We start from the raw sequence: 19,656 nt of genomic DNA on the forward strand, positions 1-19,656 counted from the left end.
TCTGGTCTGTCCCTGGAGCCATGCTGGATGTAACACTTCCCACCTGCAAATTGCTCACAGGACACCGTGCAGCCCTGGATGCAACATTTCCCATCCTTAGACACTGTGCAGCCCTGGACACAGCATCCCCATCCTTAGATACCGTGCAGCCCTGGACGCAGCATCTCCATCTGCAGACCCACCCTTAGACACTGTGCAACCCTGGTTGCAGCATTCTATGCCTCACCCACCGGCCTCAAGTTCCCTTCTTTCAGAATCCTGACTTCTTCCTCAAACCATCACACTGATGCTAAATTAAAGAAGGCATCTACATGACTGTTCTGCAAAATCTTTCACCCATGGCCCATCAACCTGCAGGAAAACCTTGTACTTCCTGAAAGACACAATGTCCTCCTCCTCCCTGCCTAATAACATGAGGTCTACTCCATCAGAGTGGACCTCATTAGCTAGCTTGTATGCTCCATTTTCCTAGGTCATCAGAGGCTACCGAGGAACTGGGCACCCTGGGAAGGATGGGTGCTCCTTCCACAGTGGGTACCATCTCAAGTCTTGTAGTGATATGTGGGAGGGAAAGTATGAGTGCCATGTCAGCCAGTAAGGATTCAGGTCTTGCATCCTCGACTCACTGGCTAAGTGGCTCCTGGACTGTCACTTAAGCTCTCTGAGCCTCTCACTTATAATCCTGCTCTAAGGGGCAGGTGAACTAAGAGATGAACAAAGTGCCCAGTCCTTGGCACACACCTCCATCTCCCACCCAGACGGGACACCAGGTGTCTCCTTTCAGAGTCCTACAGGCTCTCCCCTGGGGCTTCAGACCACTCCTGACACACAAAGGCTTTTCTCCGTGTATCTGCTGCCTATTTCCAGGACAGGAGCACAGAAGCAGGGCCCCGCCTACCTTCTCTTCCGTGCCTTCGCCTGCTCCGGTGTTTCAATTTCTATTTCCACAGCCTTCACAGGCAGGACAGACTGTGAGGTGGCAGAATCTTCTCCCATGTCCAGCATAGGCTCGGTAAGTTCTATCAACAGTAATTTTAAAAGTTACTAATAATAATTGGGGCTGGAGAGATGGCTCAGGGGTTTAGAGCACTGACTGTAGAAGACTTGGGCTCAAGTCCCAGCACCCACATGGTGGCTCACAACCATCTGTAACTCCAGTTCCAGGGGATTCAATACTCTCTTCTGGCCTCCACAGGCAGCAGGCACATGGTGCACAGACAATATATGCAGGCAAAATACTTATACACATAAATTAAAGTAAATAATATTAATAGCTAATACACGGAACAATAGCAGGGTTCTGCTGAGATAAACAAAATCAGGAATAGACAGGGAAACCCGGGCTGCCCGATTGTTTATCTGACAAAACCAGAATATTCTAAAAAGCAAGAGGCCAGGACTTTTCAAAGCAGGCATTGCTCTACAAAGCCAAAGAAGAAAGTAGGAAAAAGAAAATGCCAAGTACGGCAGCACACATCTGTAATCCCAGAACTCAGCAGGCTGAGACCAGAGGTACTACATACCATGTCAGTCTGGACTAAATAGCAAGTCAATAGCCCTGAAAAGAACAAGGGCTGGGGGATGCCAAGATGGTGTGCATCCTGATGACCTGACTTTGGGCTGAACCCCACAAGGTGGCAGAAAAGAACTCTTGAAAGTTGTCCTCTAATCTACACACACACACACACACACACACACACTTTAAAAACAAACAAACAAACAAAAAAAAAAAAAACAAAGGATAGGAGTGGTAGTTTTGTGGCAGAACATCTTCCTAGTATTCCTAAGGCTATAGGTTTAATCCCCAGCACCAGAAGTAATTAATAAAGGTAGTACATGGTGGGAGCTTTAGATTAAAAAAAAAAACAAAAAACAAAAAACTACAAACTCATAATTTCTAATCTGGACCTGGATTAAAAGAAAACAACAGAGCTATGAAGGCATTTTTATAACAACTGAGGGTTGTTTTTATATTTTTGGGTGTGATGAGGTTGCTCTGCCAGGTAAGACAGTGCTATTTTCTTGAGGAAAGAATGCTGCCGGATTGCTGAAACTCATTTTCAAATAGCTACAGAGAGAAAGGCACATTAAATATAAAGGACCAGGTATACAGACTACTCTCATTTCTTGGTAGATTTAAACCTTGTCAAAATAAAATGCTGAGGGGGTGGGCATGCCCCACAGAAGGAGTCAGGAATTAACATTAGCTACCACTCTCATGGTGTGGACCTGGGGCTCAGGTCCACTGCACCTGCAGTCTGGAGGATTCACAGTCCCAGACAGTTTACAGAATGCTGCCAGAGAAGAACCCGCCTCAGACAAGCAGAGAGCTTGCTCACACAGCTACGTGGGACAGCGCTGGGCTGGAGTCAGGACTGTGCAACTCCTCCGGCTGCACTCTTCCTCCAGCACTGCCTCTGTTTACAGTTTCCTCACCAAAAGCCACTGGAGGAAAAAACCATACAAGCTTCTCTGGAACCAATGGAATTTTGTTACTTAAAAGAGGCCCCCCCCCCCCTGCAACTGTATTTCTTGTCTTTGTTTCACAGAAAAACAAGATTGCAGCATGTGACCTGGCCAACAGACTCAAACAGTCTGGAACACAGGACTTCACATTACCTTCCACCTCCTCCCAGTCGTCTTCACTGTCCTCGTCTTCATCACTGCCTCCATCCACCACCTCTGTCTTTGCGTGTTTCTTTGCCTTCTTGCAGTCGCCTGGAGAGTCCCTGGGTACAGATCAAAGGTGAAGAAGCTCACATCCCCTAGTGTCACACTCAGGCTAAGCAGAACCTACAGGATTTCTTCTCCTGTTGACCGCTGCCATCATACCCATGAAGATGACAGACAGCCGGCTCTCAACGGAGGTGGGAAGAGCTCAAGTATAAGGTTACCCTGCTACAAAGCCAGACCTTTGGTTCTTAAAACAAACCCCAACTTATTAACTCACAATCCACGTGGGAAAGAAACTGCTGTGCCTTTTGAAATGGTGAGGGCAAAATGAAAGAAGCCACACAGTCGCAGGAGTCTCAGAAAGCCAAGGTAACTGTGCACACATGCACATAGCTGGAGGCCAGAAGAGTTTCCCATCAGCCCAGCGGCCTGTGAACAGCTCAGAGAATGCTTTTCTCCCATCAGGAAACGTAGCCCAAGGACACCAAGGCTGGCACAACTCCAAGAGGACAAGTACGGTGTGATCACCCATGGAACCACAACCAGGACCAGGCTGGGCAGCTGCTAGTAGGGAAACCAAACAGAGAAGCAGCTGGCTAGACAGTGACGTGCAAGGTAAACAGTTGCCAGAATGTTGACATATTTCTGCAAATTCATATATAAATCCCGGCTACAGTTCTGGGTTACTTTTGGCTTGTATAAACATTATGATACTTGGTATCAAGAGGAAACTGTCAAGATTTTAGCACAGACATTAAAAATGGTCTGGGTCTTGAGCTCCAGTAACATTTTTGGTTTTGTTTTCTACTATTTGACATGGGGGATATTTTGTTGCCATGACATGGGGGGGAGGGGAACGTAGCAAACTACTCAACTTCTAAACTACAGATTGAACCAGCCAACCCTCAGGTGAGAAGAAAGGGGATCCAGAGTCTTCCTTGGCAGCTCTGGACCTGTCTTTGTGTGGATACCCCCAGAGATGGAATTCAACAACTGAGAGGGGCAACCAGGAAGCATATGAGCCATGGTGGATAAAGTGCCTGCTTCCCTGGGCTCTTCCCCCTGACCCATTACTGCCCTCTGCTGGACTATTCTCCCATCATCAACAGCAGGTTGCATTTATTTAGAGGCAAAAGAACCCTTACCAATTTCCCTTTATTCATCCACCCTCCAGCTGGCTTAGGCTGGATCCTGAACTAGCCTCATGTTCACTGTCCCTCATACTGAAATAAGAATATTCACCTACTACGAAGGCATTCAGCATCTGGCAAACTACAGGCCCAGGCCTAGACGCCACAGGCCCTGTGAACACAAAGGAAGCTCACAGTTCTAGCCGAGACCGGAGAGGTGTGGTCACCCTGGAGGGTAGCAAACCTGAGCACACCGCATTGTCGTAAGTAACTGTCATCTGGCAGACACAGTGCAACCTTCAGCAGGGGCACGGGAGCAGAAAAGGCCACGACTTGTGAAAACTAGAGCTGATGGCTTCAGACAAGCGTCAGGCGGGAAGAAGGGCTCCCGGGGGAAGGGAAACAAGAGTGCAACATGGGGGAAGGGCTGGAGGTGGAGCTCAGCGAGGGCCTGGGTTTGATCCCCCAAACGAGGAAAAAAAATAAAAAATCAATCAAACCGAGAAGGGCAGCGGGGGACGAGAATGTGCCCAGTGAACGCTCAAAGTCCAGCTGGGCGGCAGTTGCCAGTGCCAAACCCTGGGGTGGCAGGAAGTCTCTTGCCTCTCTGTTGAGTATCTGTGAAGTTGAAAGCACACTGGACCAAGAGTCAGGAGCCCTGAATTCTGCTCCTGACCGTGCTACAAGCTAGCTGTGTAACCAGGAATAAGTCACTGTCTGTGAGCTGCCCATCAACTCACCAGAAAACTCTGAGGTCTCCAGCTCCTGCTGGCCTGGCTGTATCTGGAAATGCTTCAAGACCCTGCGTCTTCCCACATGCCCCATGACTGCCATTATCCTCGCTTCTCTGATGGGAACATCTGTCACGGGGTTTGTGCGTGGTCAGCTCACCTGAAATCGTCCCCATCGCTGAGAGCTTCCTCCTTGGGAGCCTTGAGATTCTTGGATTTGGCAGTGGCTTTGGCCACTTTCGTTTTTGCTGCACCATCTGTGGGGTCTCCTGGATCGCTGCAGCCTCTCTTCCTCTTCCCTCGGGACACTCTGGAGGGGAAGCACTTCTTTGGGGGTTTCTGGTTCTCATCTTCAAAGTCATCTAGGGAACAGCACAGAGCAAGAGGTGACAGGGAGTCAGTCGGGAAGGTGGAGGCAGTGTGACTTACAGGCAAGGGTCCCCACAACCACATCTCTGTCACCCATCCTGTGTCTAGGCAGCACACACCACTCAGCCTTTCACCTGAAGCTCTCTCTATGGTCACAATAAAAACCACAGAGCAAATGCAGAGCCCCGTGTATGGTAGGGAAGCGCTACCACCAAGCTACACTACCAGAAGGCTCTTCTTCTACTTCTCCTAAAACAGAAACCACCCTATGACTAAAACTCTAAACTCCAATCTCAAAGGAAATGTAAGGGAAAAGACTCAAATCCACTTACGACACCTTGCTCACCAACCACCTGCCAAGACCTATTAGAATCGACTACTCTCAGGTGAGACACTTGCAGTTCACAAACCTCTTTGCACCTTACTTTTGCTATTGTTTCTGCCATATTCTAGAAGAGCACACACCTGGAGGCAGGAGCTGATGCAGAGGCCATGGCGGGGTGGGAATGGGGAGCGGGGGGGTGGGGGGGGTGCTACTTACTGGTTTACTCCCCATGGCTTGATCAGCCTGCTTTCTTATCGAAGGACCGCTGGCCCAGGGATGGCACTACCCACAATGGGCTGGGCCCCCTCACATCAATCACTAATTAAGGAAATGCCTTACAGGTCTGCCTACAACTGGATCTAATGGAGGTATTTCCTAAATTGAGGTTCCCTCCTCTCTGATGACTCTAGCTTGTGTCCATCTGACATAAAACTATCCAGCACATTTACAGTATCAAATCTCCCCAGACTCTGAATGTCCAGGGGAGCAGGGTGGTATTACCTGTAATCCAAGCACTAGGAGAACGAAGAAGGATGATAGCAAAAGTCATAGGCTAGCCTGGGCTACAAAGCAAGAACCTGTCTCAAAAAATAAACCAACCAAACCAAACCAAAACACCCTGAATATCCTACCATGAAGTGATTAAATTACCCTATGAAATATAACTTTTTGTTGTTGTTGCTAAGGCAGGGTCTCGCTATGTAGCCCTGACTGGTTTGGAACTCACTCTGTAGACCAGGCTGGCCTCAAGCTCACAGAGATCCTCCTGCCTCTGCCTGAGTGCTGGATTCAAGGAGCACCGCCATGCCTGGTTTAATTAAATCATTTTTAAGACAAAGGAAAAATGACATAATACGATGTTCAGCATGAAATGCTGTTTGGGCTGAGTGTGAAAAGGCACAGACGGCAAGGAAATGTCCCAGCACTCTGCAGTGGTAAGCTCTAGAGGACAGAAACAGGTGGCTTTGGGGTAATCTTTGCTGGTTTTGGTTTTTTTTTGTTTTTTTTTTTTTTTCGAGACAGGGTTTCTCTGTGCAGCTTTGCGCCTTTCCTAGAACTTGCTCTGTAGACAAGGCTGGCCTCAGACTCACAGAGATCTGCCTGGCTCTGCCTCCTAAGTGTTGGGATTAAAGGCGTGCGCCACCACCGCCCGGCCGCTGTTTATTTTTTGCAGGATGCCAGGGAGTAGAAAAGCCTCTCAAGACATCTCCAGAAAGTTTCCAAAATTAAGAGCTATCTAGCATACTTAGTCTCCTTGAGCTCAATGTCATTTCAGCAGTTCAAGAATCACCACTGTGGCTTCCTTATCCAGCTACTGGGACTTAAGGGCATGTGCGTGCAATTTCTCAGAACTCGCCAAGGCACTTAGGATGAATTCAAATTCCTTAGCTTGATCTTCAGACTGAGGTCCCTGCCCTTTCGGTGACCTCAGTTTCCACCACTCACCTCTTCATACTGTGTCTAGCCAAGAGTCTTTAAGCATCCTGTTTTCTTTGCACAGGAACCCCCCCCCAACCCCCCTTCCCCTTGCACTCACCACCGAACTTCCTATGAAGAGCTCAAAAATCACACACAGTAACTGCTACAGTACCTGGACACTAATCCTGCCTCTTCCCTAGACCTGTGGCAGTTAGAACAACTGTACTTACTCATCACCATGTGAATTTGCTTTTCTTTCTTTCTCTCCTTTTAAATCTTGTTATGTTGACCTTATTTGCCTCCCCAAAGAATATCAGGGTCCTAACAGCAGGGACCTTGCCTACTTCATTTACTAGTATATTCCCAGTACTTAGAGCAGTGGCTGGAAATCAATGAACAAATAGAGAAACTAATGAATTTCCCAATGAAGACATTAACACAGGGGGGTGGGGGACATATGAAGAGGAGCCTGCTCGGCAACAAGGTGAGCGATGATGTTCTTTATTCCCAACTATCAAAACGAGCCGAGCCTCGTCTTCATTTGCATGCACGGCAGTGCTCTTCAAATCTTCTGAGCAGAAACTACCTAACTGAAGTACACCACCACACAACAGATACTCAAGAAATGTCTTCCGTGAGTAAATGAGTAAGTGTGGAGTAAGCTAACTCCTCTGAAGTTTAGGAACTACTACTATTTCCTAGTAGACAATGAGTTTATCATCTATACACAATTGGATTCCAGTGTAGCAGGAGCCACGGGGTGGGTGTGAGGGACACTAAATTAGTCGAGTTTTCTATATAGTTATTTTAGAAGGTCGAGCATTCCCTTCTCTAGCAGCATGCATTTTGCATATTTAAAAATGTTTCTGCAGGACAAAAGATGGCCCAGCAGTTAAGAGCACTTGCTGCCCCTCCAAGAGAACCCAAGCTCAATTCTCAATACCCAAATGACAGCTCACAGCTTTTTGTAACTCCAGTTCTGGGGGATCCAACCCTCATCTATCTAGCCTCTGTAGACATGGCCCACACATGCTGCACAGACATGCATGCAAGCAAACACACATATGCATAAAATTTAAAAAAAAAACAATAAAGTAAAATGTTCTTTTTTTCAGGGATGAAAACAAGAGGAAGAACAGAATGGGATATGCAGGGAAATGAGCCTTGTTTCTATGACCCTTACATTTTACTCAGGCAATCAGAAATGAAGATCACTATAGAATAAGAGGTTGACAAGACAGTAAGTGTGATTCTGTGGTAGAGGGTACCTAGGGATGACTACTTTAAGATGATCATGGAGTATCTTAGACTTCAAGGGAGAAGGAATTAGCCCCAGCAACAGCCATGAACATTCTAAGCCAAAGAAACACCAAAGGCCAAGCCCCCAGATAAATAAACAGTATATCTGAAGAACAGAAAGGTGGTCACTAAGAGCCAGGCATGGTGGCATCTGTAATTCCTGTGATCAAGAGGACGAGATGGGAAGATCCAGAACTCTAAGCCAGGCTGCTGTTTAAAATAAACGGGAGGAATTCAGAATAAGAATATCTGGAAAGGAGACATGCTAAGTGAGGTAGATGCTATAAACGGCGGGCATAAGTCTAAGAAGGTTTTAAGTAAGAAGATGGAGGCATATGAGGTTTTGTGGTTGTTCTACATCATCTGGCTGCTGGATGAAGATCTGATGCAGAGAGGAAGTCAAAAAAAGAGGCAACTTCACTCACTCAACTAAAACACGACATGGGCAGGATATCAAGAGAATTAGGCACAGATTCCCATGACTCCGAAGGTGAACTGGACCTGCTGACGCAACTGGCAGTTAAGAAAAGGCGTGTTTGGGGGGTGGAGGGGCTGCCCAGATGGCTTAGAGATTAAGAGAACTGGCTGCTCTTCCAGAGGTCCTGAGTTCAATTCCCAGCAACTACATGGTGGTTCACAACTACCTATGAGATCTGGTGCCCTCTTCTGGCATGCAGGCAGAACACTGTGTACATAATAAATAAGTCCTTTAAAAAAAGAGAGAAAAGGCATGTTTTAACAGGTGGGTGAAGGGGTGATTTATTAAGATGGGACAAGTGAGGAAAGGATATGTTTAAAAGAGAACCTGGAGCTTTTGCTAAGATCAAGGTAAGAAGCGCATATCCCAAACCTGGAGCGGGAGTTAGAGTAGATGCAACTTGGAGAGAGATCTCGCACTACAAGGTCTCCCTCTGTTCTAGTTCTGGTGTCTCTCTGAGACATCAGGCAACTGCGAAACTTTCTCCTGGTCGGCCCTCAACTCCTGCCAAGAGGCTGGACTTGGTCCTAGGGGTTACAGCGGGGTCAGGGCTGACGGCAGAGGCCCTCCGGGCGCCGCGCATCCGGCCCTGGAGACCTTCCCGCAGACGGAGATCCGCCTGACCGCCCGCTCCAGCCTCCGCCACCATCGCCTTGCACGCTGCAGACTCGGCCTCTCACCTGCCTCGCTCTCCTCAGGCCGGGCTGCTTTGTTGTCCTTGGCTTCCGGACCGCGCCCCCGCCGCCTCCTGCCTGCAGGGTGCTTTCGAGCCATGCTGCCGGGGAGCGTCCCTCCCGACTACCGCCTTGGGCCGCAGCTCGTCTCGGTCTGCTCACTCCGCCCCGAGGCGGGCCATGCCTGGCCGCGCCCCCTGGCCAGGGTTGGACCACGCCCCCCGAGGAAGCCCCGCCCCCATGTAAACTACAGGGGCGCAGAGGGACAAAAATAATGTAGGTCTACTTCCAGCGAGTGGAAGCCTTGTGTTGCTGAGTGCCTGTTCTCGCGAGAGGTGGAAAGGGCGCAGCGTTTGAAACATGGCGGACGACGTAGATCAGGTAAGTTTGTCCCGAGGCGCTCGTAGAGGGAACGCTTGAGCTTCCTGGCCCCGTTCGCTTTTTTCCACGCTCACCGGGAAGTGGCCTGTTACTTTTTTCCGAGTAACCACGGCCTTCCGGAGCTGCGCTAGCTCCTAAAACTTCCGCGGGCCCAGAGTTTTCTCAACCCGCCTCGCTCCCATCACGCTCGAACCCATCACGCTCGTCGTCGTCGGCTTTTATCTGTAAAATGCAAACGGCTGTCGATGCCCGACAGAAAGAGTGATGTAGTAGTGGACACCCGCTTAGTAATACGTGTAAATACCTGGTGCACAGGCAGTGGCTCACTTGGAGTGTATTATGGGGGAGGGCAGGTAAAAGGTGCAGTTGTGCGAGGTAGAGAAACTGGTAGAGATGTAGTGTGAAGAAAACAAACCAAGATCGGGTACACAGAATAACAGAAGGGCCTACGGGCCTCTTCACCTGCTCTTTCCTGCTCCTTAGGTATCTGTGCAGTTCCCCGAACACCGAAATGACTTGCACCCCACACACACACACACACACACAAACACACACTAACCTGTTTGTTTTCAGAGCATGTTATTTCAAATATGTATTTCTTTATTTAATGTGTTACTTTCACAAATAGAAATTCCTTAATAGGGATTTTGGGAGGCTGGAGAGATGGTTTAGGGGTTAAGAGCACTTGTTTTTGTGGAAGAACCTGGTTGGGTACCAGCATCCACGATGCATCTTAACTCCAGTTGCAGAGGATCCAGTGCCCCCTTCTGTGTGCATGTGGTGCACATACATACAGGCAAAACGCTCACATATGAGCTAAAAATAAACCTTTAAAAAGGCTTTTACTTTTCTTTCCTTAGGTTTAGGACAGTGCTGGGAGCACTCAGCAGGTATTTATTTGAGGGAATAAACCCAGTGTTCAGGGGAAGCTTCTTTGAAAAGTCAGTATTTAAAGCTACAGGGTGAAAACGACTGACAGTGGGTGTCCTAGACTGAAGAGAGCTGTCATGGGAGTTTTCATTGTTTTACAGCTATGTATTTATATGCCCTTCTCCATACTAGAATGAGCTTCATTGAGGGGGCTGTGACTTGTGTATGGTTGTAATCTGGTGGTTGGTTGTCGGGTTCTTAACAAAAGCCTGCTGAACTAAGGTGGGAAGAGGGAGTCGAGAGGGGGACGTTGTTTGTTTCCTGTCATCCAGCCTCTTGTATCTACACAGCCTACAATTGTCAGTCAACTTTCGATGACCCCAGGTACTCACTGGAGAAGCTTATTGAATAATTTTACTGACTCTCGATGGCTGGAGCCATCTCTTCCAAGTAGCTGACCCCAAGTCATCCTAGCCCTAACTTTTGAAACCTGTCCCAACAGTTCTTGGGGAGTAATTCTGACTGACCAAGAAAAATAGCGTTCTTAAATCTTTAAGCAAGCAAGATATGATATTAAATATAAGAATTACAGGTGCTGGGAGTGGGGCTGGTAAGATAGCGGGTAAAAGTGCTTGCAGTTTGCAAGCCTGGCAACCTGAGTTCAATCCCTGGAACCCGCAGAGGAAGGAGAGAACTTTAGAAAGTTGTTTTCTGACCTCCACTAGAATGCCATAACACACACACACACACACACACACACACACACACACACACACACACAATTAAGAAATCCAGAAGTGGCTCACAGCTCTAATCCCAACTTTGGGAGAATGATATAGGAAGTTTGCTGCATGTCAAAGGCTGTCATGGGCACATCTCTTCAAAAAAACAAAACAAAACAGTAATGATGGTAATCGTTGATAAGTATTTCCTTTTACTTAGATAGCCCCTTCAGTCCTCATAAGATCTCCAAGGGAAAGATGTTGCCTCCCCAGTTTGCAAATGAGGAGTCTGAAACAAGAGATGACATGATTTTTAATCCCAGTTCAGAAGAGCCAGGCCAGAACCTGGAGCTGAACACAGGCTAGGCTGCCTGACTCCGGGTCAATTCTTTCAGCCTCTGTCCTATACTACTCACTAGATAGGTTCATCTTGCCATCCAACTAGACCCTAACTCACCCTGCCCTGTGCTGACTTCAGACTTTAATTAGTGTGTGTGAGTAGGTATGGCAGGTGTCTTTTTCAAATGATTAAATTGTGTAAAAGATAAAGCTAAGGTCCCTAAGCAGTGCTCTAACACTTTGGGTTTTGTGGAAGTTCAGTCATGTTTTAGCCCTCTTTTACATAGCATCAAGGCACTATTCTAAGCTTTCATATGTCATTTAAACCTGATAATAGTATTATGGGAACACTATTTTCTGCATTTGGCGAATTAGACTAAGGCATAGACAGGTTAAGTGACTTGCCCTTGGTTGCACTGCTGAACAGTGATTGAAACACTACGCTGCCTCTGATAGTCCATCACTTAAGCCTGCTTCTTTCATCAGCAACAGACTACCAATACCGTAGAGGAGCCCCTGGATCTCATCAGGCTCAGTTTGGATGAGCGAATTTATGTGAAGATGAGAAACGACCGAGAGCTTCGAGGCAGATTACATGTAAGTCTGTTAAATTATCTTAAAACCAGATGTTCCCCTGTCATCCCTTCCTGTCTCCTTACAGATTTAAGAACTGCAGCATAAACATACTGTTTTGAATTCTGCAGTTTCTTTTGGAAGTTGGAAGATCTTAGACAATATGAATATCCTTTACTCTTTTTTAAATAGAGAGAGAGAGGGAGAGAGTGTGTGTACATGTACGTGTATGTGTGTGTACCCGTGCTTACAGAGACCAGAACTGGACATCGGATTCCCTGAAGCTGAGTTAGACATGATATGGGTGATATGCGAGCCAAACTTGAATCCTCTGCAAGAATAGTCAGTGCTCTTAACCTGAGCATCTCTCCAACCCTATAGAACATTTTTATCTCCTTCAATTTTATCTTCTCCTTCCTTATGAATAAACTTATTTGTCCTCTTTGTTTTAGACAAGGTCTTGCCATGCAGCCCAGCTAGCTTTAAACTCAAGATCCTCCTGTCTCCATTTCCTTAGAGCTGGGATTATAGATGTGCACTACCATTCTTGGCTTTGTCCTCTATTCTTAAAGGTTATTGGACAAGGTGTTTTTTGTTTTTTGTTTTTTTTTTTTTTTTAGTTATTGACATCTAAAACCTCTTTGTTATGAAAAAAAAAATAACAAGTTACAGATACAGTTCACTGGTAACAGTGATTGCCTAGCATGGGGCAAAGCCCAAGCACTACAGAAAGTGTTAAACAGCATAGAAATCTGTAGAATTAAAAGTGAAATCTCATTCACTATGGATGACCACATTTAACGTTGGTTACATAGTCTTCCAGATCTTTTCTACATGTGTATGTGCTGTCTGAGTTTAAAGAGGGACCCTACTGAGGTGTGGTGGTATGTGCCTGTGAGTCCAGTACTTAGATGACTGAGGCAGGAAGAGTGTATGTTTGAAGCCAGTCTGGACTACACAGTGAAACCCTGTCTAGAAAGGCAGGGAAGGCTTTATACACATATTTTTAGTAGCTTTTCCATGTGATTTTTTTGTGTGGAATGATCACACAGCTGGTGACTCCCCAGGATTCTATGTAAGGCAGGACTCACACTTTTCTTTCTTTTTTCCCCCAGCTATAAAACTGCATTGGGCACTTTTTTATATACTATTGCTTGTGCAGTGCCCACTTATGATTTCTGTGGAATTGGTCCTGTTAAGTGACTTCACTGTGTACTTAAGGCTTTGTCTCTTCTTGTTACTTTCCTTAGGGCTGTTGGTTTACAACATGGAATTGAACCAAGTCTTCTTAGTTCAGGCTTAGAAACAGGCCCTGTCTTGTCAGTGTCAGAGCCACTAGGCAGTTGTACTTCCGTCTCACTCTCCAAAACCGTGATAGTTCCTTCCTTGAAACTTGAGGACAAAGAACCTCTGGAGCTGGGAAGGAAATCGGGTCACTAATCTACAAGCTAGCCTTCAGAAACAGCGGTGTCTGTCTGATGAGAGAAGTGGGGTGGAGCTAATTACATAGGTTTTTGGCACATGGAATGACACCCGAGTCCAGACCAGTCACCTTTAACTTGGAGGCATCTCCAGCTCTTGCCTCTGTACTGTACTAAGTTGCCCACCTTTCTGTTTGCTGCCTGCTCTTGAGCTGAACATTTTGCTCATTTGTGTAGCTGCCAAGCAGTTCCTTCCCGATGTGGCTGTTAGGCTATTTTTATCTTGATATGAGCAGGCAAACCACTTAGCACTTCGTTAGAAGAACATGTGAGTGGGTTCTGAACAGGCCCCAGGAGGTTTGCCATTTAGTAAAAGGAATGAACTTTGGAGGTCGCACTGAATACTGTGGTCTCAGTCCTTCCTGACATCCAACTGAGGCCAAAGCATGTTAAGCTGTGGACAGGTTGTAAATGGGCAAAGTGGAGGTGGGAGAGATGGTCACTGGGTAAAGTGTGATCCTCAATACCCGTGGAAACACCAGGTGGGTGTGGTGGCTTCCCTGTAACCCCAGCCTCTAGAGGCAGATAGGATCCCTGAGCAAGCTGGTTAGCTAGACAAGTCAGCAAGCTCTGTGTTCAAGTGAGAGACACCACCTGAATACGTAAGGTGGAGAGCAGCTGAGGAAGATATTCAGTGTCAGCTTCTGGCGTCTGTTTGCATGTCCACAAAAATGGGCCAGGTTTTGCTCTACCTGTATCATTTTTGTGAAGGTCAAATGACGTTGGCCTTGCTTGAGAACCACAGTGCCATCACACAGTGACAGGACCTTATGTTGCTAACTATCCTTGAAAGAAGTCTGGCAAACAAAAATTTGCTATTTTTCATAATAAACTGTTGTGAATGGTGGGACTTCCTTGGTTAGCAAGTAAAGTGAGTACTTAAGAAGTAATTTCAGATTATTTTGAGTGAATTCATTTTTGATCATAAGCAGTATTGTCACTGAGAAAGGCTTGTGAGGACACAATAGACTAGCACAGAGGGTGTGTTTACTATTTGCATGTAAAAGTTTGGGGTGTAAGTATTGAACATGCTGCTTAGAATCCACTTGTATCGTTTGAGCCCTGTTCCTTGTTTCTCAAATCTCACCCTCCCACTCCAGGCTTATGATCAGCATTTAAATATGATCCTGGGAGACGTAGAAGAAACTGTGACGACGATAGAGATTGATGAAGAGACCTATGAAGAGATATATAAAGTAAGTCCTGCAGCTCCTCTCTCTGACAGTGTCAGGTCTCATTATGCAGCACTTAGCACGTTTGTGGGAACCTTACTATGTTTTGGCACCTACTTAGGGACTGTTGATACAGTGTAATAATTAAATGCAAGGATTTTGGAGTCACCCACCGTTTTTTTTAAAACTGATTTTAAAGACAGCTTTATCACCAAAGCCCACCCCAAGATGGGTGACAGCTCACAAAGCTGGGAACCTGGAGCACATTGCACAAAGTGTCTTTTCCAGTCAACCGAGTTGGTCTGAGCCTTGCCTCAGAATACTGGGATTAAAACCTTGTGCCACCACACCCAGCCCTTGAATAAAATAGTTTCTTTTCTTTGTTTTTTAAAACTTACTTTATGATGCCAGGTGGTGGTGGCGCACACCTTTAATCTCAGCACTCGGGAAGGAGAGGCAGGCAGATCTCTGAGTTTGAGGCCAGCCGGGTCTACAGAGCAAGTTCTAGGACAGCCAGGACTACAAAGAGAAACCCTGTCTGGGGTGGTGGGGGGATTTTTGTATGTGTGTATGGTTGTCTGCATATATGTCTGTGTACTGTGTGCATGCCTGGTGTCTGAGGGGGCCAGAAGAGGGCGTCAGATCCCTTGGAACTGGGGTTAGAAACAGTTGTGAGCCCACCATGTGAGTGCTGGGAATTGAACCTGGGTTCTCTGGAAGAGCAGCCAGTGCTCTAAACTACTGAGCCATCTCTTCATCCCCTATAATAGTTATTGTAGTGTGTTTACTACAGACACAGGCAAGACAGACTGTGATGTTGTGGGTAGTATCTACAGTCATTTCATGCAGCAGTGGAAAACGGTGCCTTGCTATCTTGTATCTTCTCATGACCTTTGAAATGGGAAACCAAACAGCAGCCTCCCCTTGGCCCGTTGTATGTTTTGCCCTCTCTCAGTTGACATAACTAATGAATAGTAACATTCCCCAAACTGGAAGGACCACAGACCACTGGGATTCCCTGAGCTTTTCCCCACAGTGTGCATAATTAACTCCTGAGTGACTGGATTGATACCAACTGGCCAATAGGAAAGCAGAAAGCAGTTAGCCCTGTTCTTTGGTTCTCATCCGCCACAGAGTATTGCTTTTGTTGATTGCTAAAGTTCTGTTATTTGGTTCCAGCCCACTTTTCCTGCTAGCCATCATGTTTACCATGTTCTGCCACTAAGCAGCCCACAGTGTGGCTCGCTGCCTGGCTTCTCATGGTGATACTGTGCTCTTTGTAGCAGAACCTCCTTGCTCCTCATCCTGAGGCACCAGTCCTCATGTAATTACAGACCTGCTGGAAACTGAGGAGACAATGTCTCTCAGACCACCCTGATGAACTCTTCAGCAGGCTTCATGGTCTGCCTGAGAACAAAGTTTTTTAACTGAAGTTTTACCAGGCCTTGTCTGTCTTTTGTTTTTTGGTTGTTTTTTATTATTATTATTATTATTATTATTATTATTATTATTATTATTATTTTGGTTTTTCGAGACAGGGTTTCTCTGTGTAGCTTTGCGCCTTTCCTGGGACTCACTTGGTAGCGCAGGCTGACCTTGAACTCACAGAGATCCACCTGGCTCTGCCTCCTAAGTGCTGGGATTAAAGGCATGCGCCACCACCGCCCGGCAGGTTTTTTATTTTTATTTTATTTTATTTATTTATTTATTTTTGGTACTTACATAGTTGGACTTCCTTTTTGTCTGCCTGATAACTAACCAGTTCTTGCCTGGTCTCATCCTTGTACTCTCCCTGCTGAATGCATCTGTTACACCACAGCACTTATTAACATTTGGCTTTTTCCAGTCTTTGTCCCCAGAGTCTGTAAGTTTGGGAAGTCTTTTGGCTGTTTCCAAGTTCTGCCTAACATTTGCCAAGGTATAATGATGACTCCAGATTGTGCCATATTTGCTGACTGCCCAAAGCCTGATCACCAAGCTGAAGCCTTGAAAGTTGCATTCCCCATTTGTGCTCACAGGAGTATGTAGAAGCAGGTGTGATGGCTGGGCACACTGGAGTCTTGAGTCCCTGCCTACAGGTCAACACAATAGCTTTCTTTGAGGTGCTAAGCTGGGGACATAGACTTCTGCCTTCCTGCTCTTAAGATCTCAATGCTCAGGGTCCATCCATTGGTAAAGCAATGGCTGCCCATTGGCATTTAGAAGTACCCTCGAAACCCATGGCTAAAATCCAGTCGTAGCTGAGGATGTAACTCAGTAGTAAGGCATTTGCTTAGAATACTCAGGAGTAGCCAGGCGGTAGTGGTGCACGCCTTTAATCCCAGCACCCAGGAGGGAGAGGCAGGCAAAGCTCTGAGTTTGAGGCTAGCCTGGTCTACAAATTGAATTCCAGGACAGCCAGAGCTACACAGAGAAACCCTGTCTTGAAAAACAACAACAACTAAATATGTGCAAGAATTCAATCCCCGGCTCCCCCTCCCCTCAAAGCAATTTGAAATCAGATATAGTGGCATCCTCCTAAAATTTCAGCACCTGGGCTAGAGAGATGGCTCAGAGGCTGAGAGCATTTGGTTCTTCCCCCTTTTTCCCCTTTAGTACTTCCTTTTGGCACAGTCTTACTCTGTAACACAGGCTATCTTGGAACTTGACCATGTAGTGGAGTTGTACTTGAAACCTTGGTGACCTGCCTGCCTCACCCTTCTCCATCCTGGTATTAATGGTCATGAGCCACAATGTCTGACTTGTTTTTATTTTACATTTATTTATCTATTTACTAAGTTTTATGTGTATGTGTCCATCTGTGTGAGTTCATGTGTGTCATGTACATACAGGAGCCTGAAGATGCCAGAAGAGGGCACTTATACACCCATACGCATAAAATAAAAATAAATCTTTAAAAAAAAAAAAAAGTAATAATCCCAGCACTCAAGGCTGAAGTGTGGGAATTAGAAGTTTCAGACTAACATGAACCATACAGTGAGACCCCATCTCAAAAAAATAATACAGTAACCTTGTGCCCAGGTCTGGTTGCAAAGGAGCCTTGGAAATACCTTGTAGCAGTACATAGGAAGAGGAGCGTGGGTCTGAGTGCAGCAGTGGCGTCTGCTGCACTCATGCAGGGAATAGGAGTGCTCGGACTGTTGGACCTCACTGTGCTTTCCCGCTTCATCTCTTCCAGTCAACAAAGCGGAACATCCCCATGCTCTTCGTCCGAGGAGATGGTGTTGTTCTAGTCGCCCCTCCATTGAGAGTCGGCTGAGACGGAAGACGGTCCTGTGTAGGAAGTGGAGACTTTGCCTCTTGAGATGTCCAGAGTACTCAGAGAGAAAGAAGCTCACGTGCATTCTGATGGTCAGAAATGACCCAAGGGTCCCTCCAGCTAGATGTCATGTTCCTTTTTCTCCAGCCTCCTGCCAGTGTAACCACCTTGCTCTGTTCAGGAGCTGGTTTGCCCATTGTTCTTGCAGTTACTTTCAGGTTGTTTTTCTTTAAATTAAATTTGATGTCCCTTTTTTATTTTTTTAATGTGTCTTGTGGATTCTCAAGCTTTTACTTGGTATGTGCAGTGTTCTCTCCCATGTCTAGGGCACCAAGCTGAGTGTGAGGAAGGAGAGTGGCCATTCTGCCCCCTGCTGTCACCTGAGGAAGAGCTGTACCAGCAGGTCCGGAGCAGGAAGGTCATGGTCTCTCCTGTCTCAGGGGCCCCAAGAGCTCACATGAGCACCCAGTGAGAACCAGGCCAGAGGGGAGGTGGCGAGTAACCTCAAGTCTGCCAGGAGGACACCAAGTATGACCTCTGTGACTAAAGAAATTATCCTCCACTCATAGCTCACAGGCTGCCAGTGACAAGGAAGAGTCTGAGCAGGATGAGGCTGAAAGCAAAGCTACTTCCATTCTGGCTTCAGCCAGCCCCACTTCACATGGAATCACAAGAACACTTAGAACCAACACCTTCCACTAAGTAGTTACCCTGTTGTGAAATGTCGACAGTTGAGCTAGGGCTGTGGCTTTCAGGGGTTGGCTACCTCTCTTGTATGCATTAGGGCCTTAGTCTCCAGCACCACAAAAAGAAAAGTGTAGACAGTCTGCACTGTGGAGAACGTGTCTGTAAATGTGCTCAGCGAGTCTGCTAATCTCCTGTCAAATGCAGTTTGCTCATGTGCTCTGAGCCAAAGTCATGTTGAAGAAGCTTTGTTTCCATTATTTATTGTACCTGTCCCTACAAGTTAGAGAAGAGAAAAACAAGTGTGGCTGAGATGATGGCAGTTTGGTTTTCAGTGAGTAGGCAGGGCAGAACCCTCCTAACCCCCCTCACACTGTCCTTAGGCCTTAGCTCTGCTGGGTGGTGTCCTGTTCACTGGGAAACACAGGACTTGGGCTTGGGGCTGTGTCAAGTGGTTGTTCTTGGGATCCCCCTTCTTGAGTAGACAGCTTAACCAAATGCTGACAGCACTGGCCATAACTAACTCGCTGAGCAACATGCCTCGGGCAGTCACTCTGTCATAGTCCTCTCAAGCCCTGCAGTCTTAAAAGGAGCAAACTGAAGCCCTCAGGTCACCCTGGTGCTGGTTTGTGGCAGTGGGTGGCCTCACTTGACATCAGCTGAACATGTGGGTAGGTGGCAGAGGCCACAGCTGTAGGTAGTAAACCAGTGTCCAGTGTCCACTGCAGCTGTGGTATGTCTGCCTCCTGGCCTCTTGTTCTGCCTCAGGCATGCAGTGTTGTGTGTGATACTTCAGTTCTCTGCTTGCCAGCTCCCTGATAGACTGCACTAGAACTTTAGGCTCTGAAGACTCATTTTACACGTTTCTGAAACCTAGGAATGCTCAAGTTTGATTGACTCCACACCCAACACAAACATCAGCCCATCTAGCTACTGAGATAACAGCAAAAACTAACTCTAGAGTAACTGCCTGTGTTGCCAAGTTGAGGATTGGGAAGCAGTTTGAGGTTGGCAGCCCCTTCAGGCCTGGGACTCTCAGTCACCTACCTTGACAACTCAAGCAGAGCCCGGCCACTC

The 19,656-nt window shown here is 46.8% G+C and overlaps 2 protein-coding genes across 3 annotated transcripts in view; one reads left to right on the top strand and one right to left on the bottom strand.

The window, feature by feature from the left end:
• Xpc (XPC complex subunit, DNA damage recognition and repair factor) overlaps positions 1–9,338 on the bottom strand; it is a 25,664-nt gene extending 16,326 nt beyond the window's left edge. For both annotated transcript variants that reach the window (XM_006972543.4, XM_042273650.2), the window contains exons 1-4: positions 9,105–9,338; positions 4,695–4,896; positions 2,620–2,729; positions 899–1,019 (exon numbers count right to left, since the gene is read on the bottom strand). In XM_006972543.4, coding sequence (XP_006972605.1) covers positions 899–1,019; positions 2,620–2,729; positions 4,695–4,896; positions 9,105–9,198 — 527 coding nt within the window. In that variant the 5' untranslated portion in view covers positions 9,199–9,338. The remainder of the gene's footprint in view (positions 1–898; positions 1,020–2,619; positions 2,730–4,694; positions 4,897–9,104) is intronic.
• On the top strand, positions 9,337–18,152 carry Lsm3 (LSM3 homolog, U6 small nuclear RNA and mRNA degradation associated). The gene is made up of 4 exons (XM_006972544.4): positions 9,337–9,479; positions 11,897–12,007; positions 14,565–14,660; positions 17,815–18,152. The coding sequence occupies exons 1-4, from the start codon at positions 9,459–9,461 to the stop codon at positions 17,893–17,895; spliced, it is 309 nt and encodes a 102-aa protein (XP_006972606.1). The 5' UTR covers positions 9,337–9,458; the 3' UTR covers positions 17,896–18,152.
• The last annotated feature ends 1,504 nt before the right edge of the window (positions 18,153–19,656 follow it).

Source organism: Peromyscus maniculatus, chromosome 3, assembly GCF_049852395.1.
Source record: "Peromyscus maniculatus bairdii isolate BWxNUB_F1_BW_parent chromosome 3, HU_Pman_BW_mat_3.1, whole genome shotgun sequence".
Lineage (NCBI taxonomy): Eukaryota > Metazoa > Chordata > Mammalia > Rodentia > Cricetidae > Peromyscus > Peromyscus maniculatus.

Bases quoted from the DNA above. Each gene is read 5' to 3' on its own strand.
- Lsm3 (XM_006972544.4), top strand. From the start codon at position 9,459: ATGGCGGACGACGTAGATCAG. The intron at 12,008-14,564 runs GTAAGTCTGTTA...CTCCCACTCCAG, and splicing joins AGCTTCGAGGCAGATTACAT to GCTTATGATCAGCATTTAAA. The intron at 14,661-17,814 runs GTAAGTCCTGCA...CATCTCTTCCAG, and splicing joins CCTATGAAGAGATATATAAA to TCAACAAAGCGGAACATCCC.